Below are 12,818 nucleotides of genomic sequence, written 5' to 3' on the forward strand. Positions count from 1 at the left end.
TTATAAGCAGCATTGTGCGTATGTATGCTTCATAAGCAGCTATGTATGTATGTATGCTTTATAAGCAGCATTGTGTGTATGTATGTATGTGTGTATGTATGTATTATAAGCAGTATTGTGTGTGTGTATATATGTATGTATGCTTTATACATACATACATACATACATACACATATATATATATATACACACAATGCTGCTTTTAAAGCATACATACATACATACACACATACATACATACATATTGTGTGTATGTATGTATGTAATATATTTGTGTGTGTGTGTGTGTGTTTCTTTTTTAATTATTTATAGTTATAACAAACAAGTTTAAACGGTAAAACAATAAAAAATTTAGTTAGGGCTGGGTATTGTTAAGAACCTCACAATTCGATTCGATTTTGATTCGATTCGATATTGATTTAAATTCTTCAATATCGATTCAGTAAGAAGTAGAAATACACAAATAATTAGGAGTATCTGTTGGCAATTTTTAAATATTTATTTTCATCCCCATAACACATGTGGTACGTTACTTCACATCTTTGGGCAATAAAACATCTGAAAATAAAACATTAGCAGCACCATAATAGCTCACTTGTGCATATAAATCTCTGTCTTCACCTCTGTGTACAGCTTTGGGATGGCGACCTCTGTCATGTGTTTTCATGTTGGTATAGCGTGTAGTAGTTTGCAGACATATTGTTGTTGTTTGGTCGCGTGCAGCCTCCGTCCTTAAAACGCGAATCACACGAAGATGTTGCGCACAGCGCCCCCAATGGCCAGGAGGTGAATCGATTCAGAGGGTTTGCTTAATCGATATTGAATTAGGGGGCGGATAATTTCGATGCATCGATTTTTCGATATTTTTACCCACCCCTAAATCTAGTATTGGTCAGACCCTAGTTCAGTTTAAACCAAAAACCCAAAATATCCACTTTGCTATCATGGGATGAAGAAAAGCTGCAAATATTCACATTTGAGGAGTTGGAATCAGATTTATCACCTGAAAATGAAGGATAGTTGTCGATTAAGTATCTGTTGACTGAATAGCTACTGTACTTTGTTCTCATTATACTTTTATACCTCCATCCTTTTGGGAGTACTAACTTGCACATTTCAAATATTCTTACATTTCATACTATTAATTTTTGCACATACCCTGGTGAAAACATTGCTGCACAAAACTCTTTCATTTAAATAACACATTGTACATATTATTCGTAATATTTTTCCATATATATATATATATATATATTTTTTCTTTCTTGATTCACAGTACCTCCTTTTTATTGTTCTTTATATTTATCTACTTTATATGTTTATTGTTATTCATTAAAATGTCACAAATTGTTCGTATGTGTAAACCCAGAGGTGATGAGAGACTTGGCAAATTTTACAAGTTGACAAATTTGAGGACCTGAGACTTGCTTGACTACTATTAATAAAAGACTTGAGTTTGACTTGGTATTTCTGACTTGAGACAGATAAAAGACTTGACTTTTTTTTTAACTAAAATATTTACATTTTTCCAGACAATAAAATTTAGATTCAGTGCTACAACATGTCAGAAATCAATAAGATTTCTAAGATGTAAGCAGGCTGCAACAGCTGAAAATAAAACTTAAACTGACATAAATGTGAGAACTGGGGGGTGATCATCAGACTTTTGTATGATTTGACTAACTACTCCTAACTTGGGACTCACTAAACCTGATTCTGGTTCTTCCTTCCTGCAGGCTTGTGTACCACGAGTTGGTGCTGACCACCAAGGAGTACATGCGAGAGGTGACCACCATCGACCCCCGCTGGCTGGTGGAGTTTGCGCCGGCGTTCTACAGAGTTGCCGACCCGACTCGCCTCAGCCGGCAGAAGAGGCAGCAGAAACTGGAACCTCTCTACAACCGCTATGAGGAGCCCAACGCCTGGAGAATCTCCCGTGCCTTCAGACGACGCTGAGGATCTCCTGCTTCTTTATAACAGGTGGACTGACAAACTGTTGTGCCGATGGACTGAGCCAGTTAAAGGCTGACAAACACTCTTGATCAAGTGGTAATTAAACCTCAATTAATTGTCTTAATGTAATGTTTTTCACTTAATATTTAAGCTTTGTTACCTAACTTCAGTAACACTTAATTTTGCCTTGTTACCTCTGTTGTTACAGTATCAGGTGTTACTGCTAAAGTTGGTAAACATTTCCTATATTGTATTTTCTATGAAATGTTTAAAAATATAGGTAATTTTTTTTTTAATTGCAACTTGATTTATAGATAAACACTAGAAGCACTTTTATTTGCTCCTGCCTCTTAATTATCCCGTCTCCTTTGCATTAATAAATATAAATATTTATTCAGTGTGTGTGCAAGCTGCCGATTAGCTTAGCACAAAGACAGGAAACAGCTAGCCTGGCTCTGTCCAAAGGTAACAACTGCATGTCCTTTAAAGGGATAGTCTGGGTTTTTTGAAGTGGTGTTGTGTGAGGTTTTCAATGGGAAATTGCTATTATACGAGTCAAATATTGCTTTCTGTAGCAACCAAACTCCATTCACAAAAACATTGATTTTACCCTGCAGAACAAAGGAGTTGCTGGCCTACTGCTGCCTTAATCATTTATTTGGTTTGTGTTATTCTATGACTGTGGTGTTTTGAACAGTTAGTCTGGATTCACCAAAGTCACACAATAATACAAACTCATAGAATAACACAAACCAAATAAATGATTAAGGCAGCAGTAGGCCAGCAACTCCTTTGTTCTGCAGGGTAAAATGACTGATTTCACCCATGGAGTTTGGTTGGTTTGGAGAGAGTGACATTTGGCATATATAATATTGGTTTCACATCAGAAAAATAAGTCTGACAGCAGGGTAAAGTGGTGAAATTATTCTAAATATAGTAAATACTTAGATATTGATTTATATAGTTTTTAAGGTGGCTAAAATACATTTTGCTGTTATGGATAAATATTTCATACAACGCTTCAGAAAACCCAAACTACCCCTTTAAATCTCTCATTAATATGCTGTATCTTATGTTTAATCCAAAGTGTCATATGGACCAGGCTAGCTTAGACTTTATGCTAAGATAATCAGCTTCTGACAGTAGCTTACTATTTACTGTGCAGACATGAGAGGGATCAGTCTTTGTATCTAACTTTCAAACCAAATAAGTGTGTTTCCTAAAATGACTATTATTGAATCACACAATAATACACTCATAAAAGAGGGGGGAAAGTTAAAACCACATGGGACTAACAAAAACACAGTAAAAGAATAGTCTGGACCTCAGTTTGGGTATTATTATGGGTATTTATTAAGCAATCTCTTCAACCACAGTCATGTTTATGGATTGAATAGGCCTCAGATGTGAGAGAGGAATGCAGCTCTTAAAAACAAAACAAAAAAAAAAATCCCGAGAGATTAATTTAAAACAAAAACACCATAGCCTTATATACAAGTGGATGGGGTGGGCATGTGCAAGAGGTGCGTGGGGGGGGGGGGGGGGGGTCAGGGTGTGTATGATGATGGGTAGGTACAACAGGAAGATTTCTGAAGGTGGGGGAGAAGAGGAAGGGGAGGTCAGGTGGGTGGGGGCTGGCTTTAGTACATGTAGCCTTTGGAGTAGGGCTGGGGGCCCATGTTTTGGGGGGCTTGTTCCGCAGTGTAGGGCACTCCCTCGTCCAGGTGGGACAGGGGCACCGTGTCCTCCTCGTTGACGTAGCGCTCAAACTCGGCCTTCAGGCTGGGCCGCTGATTGTCAGGGAAGGCCAGGGAGATGAGGGCCTCGGGCTCACACACAAACTTGTAAACGTAGCGCTCCCCTGCCACCTGGAGACACGAGGAGCGGGTGAGTCATGGAGGAATGTAAGGGAGAAAACACTTAAAACTCTTCTTTTTCCACATGTCCAGACTTTTTTTTTCAGTTGATATTTGAGCCTTATATGAATAACAAAGTTCTTAAACTGCCTAAAATCTTTAGGGCTGTGAGTAAATTAATCTGTTTTGGTCTATAAAATGACAGAAAATGGTGAAAAACCCAAAAATATTCAGTTTATTGTCACAGTGGACTAAAGAAACCAGAAAATATTCACATTTAAGAAGCTGGAATCAAAGATTTTTTTTTACTTTTTTCTTTAAAAATGACTCAATCAATTAAGTTAAGTGTTGCAGCTCCAGTAGTCTTGTTTCTCTTTTTCACTTGAAAAAACTTTATTAATTGAACTGTAACTATCAGCTGTAACAGGTGGTGACACAGTGGGACTACACAGCATTTAATTTGACTCACTGCAACCTTGTCATTAAACTGAATATCTTTGGGTTTTAGGCTGACATGACGAGACAATTAAAGAAACCACCTTTGACTTTGAAAAACTGGGATGGACATTTTTTTTGACATTCTAAAGATTAAAGGGACAGTTCACCCCCAATTCAAACATGCATATTTTCCCCTGGCCTGCAGTGCTGTTTATCCATCTAGATTTTTTTTTGGTGCAAGCTGTCTGCTATCGCTCCAACATGATGGAACTAGATGGCACTCAGTTCATCATGCTCAAAATACAAAAAAGAACTAAAAATTTCAAGGTTCCCTTTCCAGAAATTATGACCTGGTTATTCAATATAATCCACAGACCTTGTGGTGTCTATTTTCTTTGTATTTTGTATTGCAGAAAGAAAGTAGCTCTTATACAAAACTGCTCACAAGATCTGTGGATTATCTTGAATAACCAGGTCATGATGTGTAGGCCAGGATGCAGAGTTTGCTTGTTTTTTGCAAGCTCATATGTTGGTTTTATATATTTATAAATGTGTAAATCATCAATGAAATCTAAAGTAAGTAAAGCCATTAGTTACAACTTTATAAAACCTCTACAAAGGGTGATTTATAAGCTGTTACCCTACTATGGACTATCAATATTTAAGTTTTGGAAACAGCACTGGTTAAATTTAAAGACTACAATATCTCAAAATGAGGACAGTTGCAACATGAAAAGGGGTGTGTTTCGTACCTTCTGCATGATTCCCTTCTCATAATAATAGCGCAGAGAGCGGCTGAGCTTGTCGTAGTTCATGGCTGGACGGTTCTTCTGCATGCCCCACAGCCTGGCAACCTGAGGAGCAGGAGCAGAGAAGAGGAAATGGCTGTGGTTACACTTCTGGTACAGTTCAGCTTTGGTGAGGATCATGTAAAGGTGACTGGTTCTTATTTGCATCCTTCTGAAGAGGCTTAAAACACGGCTTTATTCAAGTGACACGTCAACAGAACAGAATCGCTTGTGTCAGCGTTTCTTTTCCCGAAGTTCATATTCCACAAAAATCATAATTAGACACAGTTGTATGTATTTCCATGCTGCAGCCACTAGGGGTCCTCGACGGCAAGTAAAAGTCCTGTCTGCTTCTTTAACTCAACAGCGTCAACATGCCAAGACCAGGGCGAGTCCCCACATGTGGATTCACTTCCTTTTTATGTAACCCATTACCACTTGAATGCAACCAGAGTCCCACAGTGTTCACAGTGAAATAGAAGTCACGGCCATGAAATACACTCCAACCCAAAACTGAACCCTCAGCTGACGAGAGAACTCTGATAGAGAATTAGTGTTTCACAACAATCCTACACAGGCCGGGGGGAGTAAATCAAACCAGGCCGGGGGGAGTAAATCAAACCATTTAACAGAGGTGGGAAGTCACAAATACTTCATTACTCTACTTGAACAGAGTCTTCAGGTATCTGAAACTCTCTACTCCTTTCATTTTCAAAACAGGCTCATTACTTTAAACAGATTTTAAGGGAAATATAGATTATTTTTATCTAAATAGATGGGAGAATAACACAAAGAAAAGATGATCCTCTGATGTTATTCATCTGTGCATATCACACACAATAGATGTAAACAACATTAAAGATATAAGAGCAAAGTAAAACGTAACAAGACAGAAAGCATAACAAGATGTAGCAAGACAAAAATGATAAAAGATGCAACAGCTAACAAGTGAAAACCAACACTTAAGACTAAAAAAGCCACATCTTACAAGTCAAAAACAATGAAAAAGAAGAAAAATACAAACTAGACGATGTAAAAAGACAAAAAAGATGCAACACCACAAAATGATGTAAAAGACATAACAGGGAAAAAAGTCCTAAGATGACAAAGATATAAAAAGACAAAAGATGTTACGTAAGACATAACAAAACAATGTCAGAAAATGACACAAGATGTAACAGATATTATAAGTCAAAGACGACGTAAAAGACAATAAGAGGAAAAAAGACATAAGAAGATGAAAAAAAAGGACAAAAACAACATAAGATGTACAAGATGTAACAAGACAAGACAAAAACTACATAAAAGACATGAAAGATGCAACACAATGAAACGAGAGGGACCACAGAGGAAATGTGAGGTTCAGTTTGCACAGAAACAGTCAGTGAAATGTCCTTCAGTGGGAGACTTTTTACTTTTCAGAACCTGTACTTCTTCACTTTTACTAGAGTAAAGAAGTTGAATCAGTACTTCTACTTGAGTACAGAATGTATGCACTTCTCTGTGAGCGATGTTTGTGTTGACAAACATCTGAGATGGTGGAAGAAAGTGTAAAGCAGGAGGAGGAGGGAGAGACGCTGGGATTCATGACTCAGGAGGAGACAGGTTGTATCCCACAGTGGCCATCAGGCCAGCAGCCCTGTTTGATCCCTGAGTGTGCTCTCAGCTCTAATTGCTCTTGTAAAACTCTTCCCCCATTCATTTTTAATGTACAGTAAAAAGATAATGGAAAACACGGTATGGACCTCTCCGTATTAGGACCCACCTAAATGGACGCCGTCTGATCCGTCCAATCAAATTGCAGACTTAAACATCGCAGAAACGTCTCGCCTAAAGAAATGTGAGGAGGTGAGAGGGAACCGGGGGTGTTGGATGATTCTGTGATAGCAACTCGTCCTTCATTTATCAATCCAGCGTTTCATGTGTTGAATAATGAATGGGGGACTAATGGAAGATGGATCAGAGAATAGACCTACGAGGAAAGTGGCCAAATCTCGCTTCTGATCGCTCTAATCTAGGTAGCGCCTTAAAACCCCGCTAACATAAATTCATTCCGAGAATAACTCCTGTGCCGTTGTTATCAGATTTATATTAACGTCATGATCCCTATCAACACTTCTCCACTATCTGCGGATAAGACCGTACAGTAACACCAGCTAAAAATAGTGCTGATGCTTTTTAAATCTTTTCATTCAAACATTTTAAGGAGATAATATTATTACAGTTTTAATAGAAAGAGGCCCAGAGATGCCCTTAACATTTTTTTGCAACCTGACCTACATGCACAAGTGCCTTAAAGGGTGACTTCTGTTGGTCTCTTCTACAGAGTTACGTGTGAAAATATTCTGTCAGGATCTGTCTCTCCACTACTTCTCTGATGTCCAGCCTCCCTCTCGCTCCTCTCCTCTCCAGATATTTTCACATCTAACTCGCTGAATTAAGGGTTTATTTTTTAACAAAACACACACCTCTGCTCCCACTGTTTGGACAAAACTTTCCTGTTGATGTTTCAAAAGAAAAAACAAAATATCTGAAGAAAGGAAAGATTCCGGTTCAGTCGTACCTCTTCGGGTTCGATGAGTTTGAACTCCATGCCGCGGCCGGTCCACGCGATGAAGTGGGCGTTACCGGGGTCATCCAGCAGGGCCACCAGGAACTGCCAGAGCTGCAAAGAGCCGCGGCGCTGGTAAGGTGTGCCCTCACGAAAAACACCACCGCCTTCCTGCTTCACCTCGCCTGAGGACGAAGAGAAAACACCACCGGAGGTCAGCATGTGAGCACAAACATCAAAATACTTACGATGCAACTCAAACATCTATGTAGCCTAGGTTTATCCAAAGTTCATTTGATATTTGATACATTTTCTGCAGATTAATTTGCATCGGACCATTTGGATTCAATCATTAAATTATGGTCTAAAATGCTTCTTATATTACATGTACAAACAAGGACATTTTCACTAACAGCAGCTGGGAAGTATCTGGATTCTAGTGAGGCCAGGACTTCTAATCTTGATGTTTCATGTTTGCATACTGACGTAAACTGAATCAAACGCTCATTAACAACGGCTTATCAAATTGACCACTGAAATGGCAGCAGTGTGGTTAGCTGGGACAGAAATAGGAACATTTTTAGGGACATTTTAGGCCACTGGGAGAAAAAAAAATGAAGGCAACACAGAGCACATATGTAAAAACAAGACTGCAATAAAAAACTAATTATTACAATCAAAACTACTTATAGTGAAGTGTTTTTAGATATTTTCATGCTGAAATGTTACATGTTATAGCTTTAAGTTGTCTTTTTACTTAGTACAGCCAAACACCAGAGCCACTGTGTGACTGGACATTAAGCACAATGTGCTCTTCAGTGTCTTAAAAGTGAAATGAACCCTGCAGCCATTTATATTTTGCATCTATAGCAGTTTCTGCCTTTATGACTTTCTTTTTCCCGTCATGATTTCAGCTGGCCTCATGTAACAGGCAGAAACAGACGGGTTACTGTGAGGCGCAGTACATTACAGGGATGTAACTAATGATGATCTGTCAGTTATTTTCTCAGTTAATCCAGTTGTTTGATGCAAAATTAAGAATCAGTGTTTCCGAAAGTCCAAGATGACGTCCTAAAAAACGTCTTGTTTGTTCACAACCCAAATATATTCAGTTTACAGAAAATATTCACATTTACGGAGCTGAAATCAGAGAATTTCGAGATTCTTTCTTTAAAAAAAAAAAAAATACTCAAAATGATTAACTGATTATCAAAATACTTTACAGCTGACAACTAAACCCATATTTTATGTATGTTGCATCATACTTGTCAGTTTTACTTGAGCAGGAGTTTGTTATTTTTAATTTTTTGCAGCTGAGCTTTTGTCTGCTGGGCTGTTGATTTGCTCATCAGGCCTTTTCCTTTTCAAAAACGTCCAATTTTGTGAGTAAGTGCCAAATTTCAGAAGCAGAGCAGCTTCGTGGCAGTCCAGCTTATGGCGTGATGACAGCAGCTAAATTTTTAAAAAATGGGCACGGTAAATAAGATTTAAATATGTTCCTACAATTATAAATTATATTTTATAACATTCACATAATGATGATTAGATTTAATTTTTTTTAATTAATGTTCTTTAGCATTTTGCTGAGGACCCAGCAGCACCTTCTGCAGGACTACAAGTGCACCACGGTTCCCATCAGGGCTGGAAAATTAACTGGACTGATTGTTGCAGCTCTAGTTCAGTATCATGAGACTAAAGTTAAAAACAATAGAAATACCTTAGTGTTACTATTTGTTGTCATGTAAGGAAAGACCCAAATTGAACACCTCTAAGCAGCAGGGCTATTAATTTATCAAAATTTTATCAGAATCGCAGGAGGTGCGATATTTGTTAAAGGGGAAATGTGTCAGAAAGTTTTCAGATTAATGAATACGGTGAGGCAGAGATGTTTTATTCTACAAATCAGATTCTACAGATTAGCATTAGCAAAAATTAGCATGACATCTTATAACACAAATCATATTGCAACTGCAATTTTTTCAGAATCATTCAGCCCCAATAAGCCGACTACTTGATTACTTCAGGCGAATTATTACATAGGAACGATTCTGTCCCAAACTTTCTGATCTATAAGCAGTTGACCCCTGTGACCATCACCACTATAATCGGTTTCCACTGTACTTACACTGGGTGAAGCAATCTTTAGGTAATGGACACTGATTCGTGTTTGCTTCTTGGTTGTTTACCGGTTACTGGATATGTTGTACACAAGTGAGGGAACCTGATAAGCTCAGCTAAGTTACCGCTCTTGTCTCTCTGAGAACTCGCACACTTCACTGGTTTAACCAGAGCTGACACCCTCGGGCTCTCCACTCAATCTCCTTTAGCGTCAATCACCAGCGCCGCCAACACCATGAGAACCTGCTCGTCTCTGTTCCTAATGTGACAGAGGAGCCCGACATCGTGTGTGCAGAGAAACCAAACCCACTAACTAAGCTTCTGAGCACACAAACACCCATGTAGCTCTTACATGAGGTCAGTATAAGATGATAGGTCACGTATCGGGGCTTAGGTTTCTCTCCTGTACCTGCTGTCGTCCAAGTAACACCCTGCCGAGAGGACTGCGGCGTGTGAATGAGATTGTGTGTGAATGCAGAGGGATTATGGGTGCAGCAGGCTCACCTTCGAACTTCTCTGGAACCACGCGGGAGTCATTTTCAAACAGATAGCCTGCGAGACAAAGAGAGAACTGTGTCAGAGTTTCAAGAGGCCCTGAACTGAGCACAACTAGGCTGTTCATTTGGGATCCGAGCCAAGCTTTGAATGCCATCCCAACAAAATACAAGGATCCATTCACGCATTGAATAACGTTAAGCCAATAAGTGTGTACTCTGCTTTTACAAAAGTAGCACTTCAGGAACAGGGAGAGGATTTCATATTGGAAACATCTGAAAGAGACTTGGATCTCTGCTCCACGTTTTAGGGCCAGTGAACTTATTCTAACATCTTTAAGGCCTTTAGGAGCTGTTCTAAAGCTCGTGAATAAGAATTTGAATTTTCCAAAATGGTGCGACAAACAATAAGAGTGCAGGGAAGGATTGTTTTCCTTTTTTTTTTGCAGGGGAAATAGAGTGCTTTTTCCAGGAGTTATGTTTATTCAGGGATTCTTGAGGCAGGGGTGAGGCGAGAGCCACTGCCAATGGAAACATGGACACACCGCTGGTTAGCCAATGGAAACACGGACACTCTACGCCGGTTAGCCAATGACCGCAGAGCTCTAACCAGCGAAGGCTCAGTGCAGATAAAGCATTGGAGCGTTGGAGATTAGATACATGCAATACATACATACTGAACGACAAGTATAATGTGGGAGAGGCCTCTAAAAGGAGAACAATGCGAAAAAATTCATATTACCTTCATTGCTGTGCTGGGGGTTTGGGTAGCCCTCATTGTGGTGGTACATAGAGGGACATCCAGGCACATCTGTAAGAGAAACAGAAATAGTTATTGGTCAGATTTTAGTTTATTTGAACAGTTTAACAATGATAAAAATGTCCGTTCATCCATCTATCCAACCATTCTCTGAAAATGTTTCCAATTTTCCCAGAAACAAAACAAGATTTGGAAAATTTGATTGCTGTGGCTAAAACTGGGTTTTATCAACCATCAATTAAAGGGATAGTTTGGATGTTTTTAAGTGGGGTACTTAGCAATATTAGCTACAAAAGCATTTAAAAAAATCAATATCAGTTGAAGTGTAAGCAACATTAAGAACATTTTCACTTCTTTACTTTGCTGTCAGACAGGCTTTTCTAATGGGAAACTGCTGTTATATAAGCAAAATATTGCTCTTTCCAAACCAACCAAACTCCATACGCAAAATCAAGAATTTTACGTCACAGGACACAGGAGCTGCTGGTCTATGGATCAGTTGGCTTGTTCGTGCTGATTGCATGACTTTGGTGAATCTGGATCAACTTTCTAAAAGTGTCACTTTGTAAAAAAGCAAAAAGTCCCACAATAACACAAACTAACTAACTGACCGAGGCAGCGGTAGACCAGCAACTCCTGTGTTCTGTGGGGTAAAATTGCTGATTTTGTCAATTTAGTTTGGTTGGTTTGGACAGAGCAATATTTGGCTTATTTAACAGCAGTTTCTCGTCGGAAAAGGCAAGGTAAAGTGGTAAAAATATTCTGAATATAGCTTGAACTGTTATTGATTGTTTTTGGTAGCTAAAATACATTTTGCTGCTGACCGTGTCCACAGCAGTACGTTACTTAGCTTCATACAACAGTACTCCAACCATCATTTACTGTAACCCCACTTCAAATAATCCTAACTATCCCTTTAAAGTGTCAGAATAGAAATTAAATAAATAAATCTAAATCTGATCATAAAAAACCCAAACTTACTGCTTACTAAGCAAATATCCGCTCGAGAGCGTGTGTGTGTATCATATAGAATATTTTGTGTGATCGGCCCGAGCATTGCAAGGACAAACGCTGCATTTATCATATCACTTCTCTTGTCTCTGGTGGTATTTTTAGGCCATGAGCAAGCACCTTCACCAGACCAGAAAAAGCGGTACAGTATACAGTGTCTGCACTTTATCTGGGCACATCATTGACTGACTCAAACGGATGCGTTCACCGAAATAGATTTTATAATCCTCCTCATAAACCCCTCCAGCAAAATTCTCTGCAAGTCAGAACTCTTGTAAAGGAGCACATTTATGCTTTAATGAGTTCTGCGATTGGACGAGTGTTGCTAAGAGTTTTGTGGTGCATTTCCTGTGGCCGCTCTGCTCACCTTTTGTTTTTCTCCGTGCATTAAAAACAGGCGTGTCACTGACTATTCAATTTGTTTTTTATGCCGTCTGTCAACTGTATGAACGAGACAAGCAGGAGCATAAAAACCGAAAGGTGCAGCTCTTTGCCTCTGGCCGTGACTCACTCCTGGGGAATGCAGCTGCAGCGCTGTGACTGTGATAAGATGCCATTGGGGAAAATCAAACCCTCCATTCTGGGGCAGCAGCACTCGATCATACTGTAAATAATACGTCTGCCTGCAATGGCAGGCCCCCACCAGGGAGTGATGGGTAGATTGGGTGTGAGAGCACCGGGGTTAATTGTGTACTGAGTGGCATGACCATTTTGTGTCTTTCATGCGACACAATAGCGATGATTAAGTGCTGGAACGCCAATTTGTATGTGAAACTAGGAGCCTCATTCTCAAGCTGGCTTTTAAAATGAGACGGTAGACTTGTGGCATTTGGCTTTCATTGTTCCCAA

The 12,818-nt window shown here is 39.2% G+C and overlaps 2 protein-coding genes across 2 annotated transcripts in view; one reads left to right on the forward strand and one right to left on the reverse strand.

Annotated features, from left to right (window-relative positions):
• Positions 1 to 2,289, forward strand: part of LOC146312378 (ATP-dependent RNA helicase DHX8-like) — a 44,054-nt gene extending 41,765 nt beyond the window's left edge. Inside the window, exon 23 of the mRNA XM_084740150.1 lies at positions 1,737 to 2,289. Within this exon, the coding sequence (XP_084596276.1) occupies positions 1,737 to 1,956 (220 nt within the window). The 3' untranslated portion in view covers positions 1,957 to 2,289. The remainder of the gene's footprint in view (positions 1 to 1,736) is intronic.
• A 993-nt stretch (positions 2,290 to 3,282) lies between these two features.
• The window catches only part of etv4 (ETS variant transcription factor 4), a 51,516-nt gene continuing 41,980 nt past the window's right edge, over positions 3,283 to 12,818 (reverse strand). Inside the window, exons 8-12 of the mRNA XM_084740149.1 lie at positions 10,941 to 11,009; positions 10,209 to 10,256; positions 7,599 to 7,771; positions 5,000 to 5,101; positions 3,283 to 3,821 (exon numbers count right to left, since the gene is read on the reverse strand). Coding sequence (XP_084596275.1) covers positions 3,594 to 3,821; positions 5,000 to 5,101; positions 7,599 to 7,771; positions 10,209 to 10,256; positions 10,941 to 11,009 — 620 coding nt within the window. The 3' untranslated portion in view covers positions 3,283 to 3,593. The remainder of the gene's footprint in view (positions 3,822 to 4,999; positions 5,102 to 7,598; positions 7,772 to 10,208; positions 10,257 to 10,940; positions 11,010 to 12,818) is intronic.

Source organism: Lutjanus erythropterus, chromosome 17 (assembly GCF_056507025.1).
Source record: "Lutjanus erythropterus isolate fLutEry1 chromosome 17, fLutEry1.hap2, whole genome shotgun sequence".
In the NCBI taxonomy this organism is placed as follows: domain Eukaryota; kingdom Metazoa; phylum Chordata; class Actinopteri; order Lutjaniformes; family Lutjanidae; genus Lutjanus; species Lutjanus erythropterus.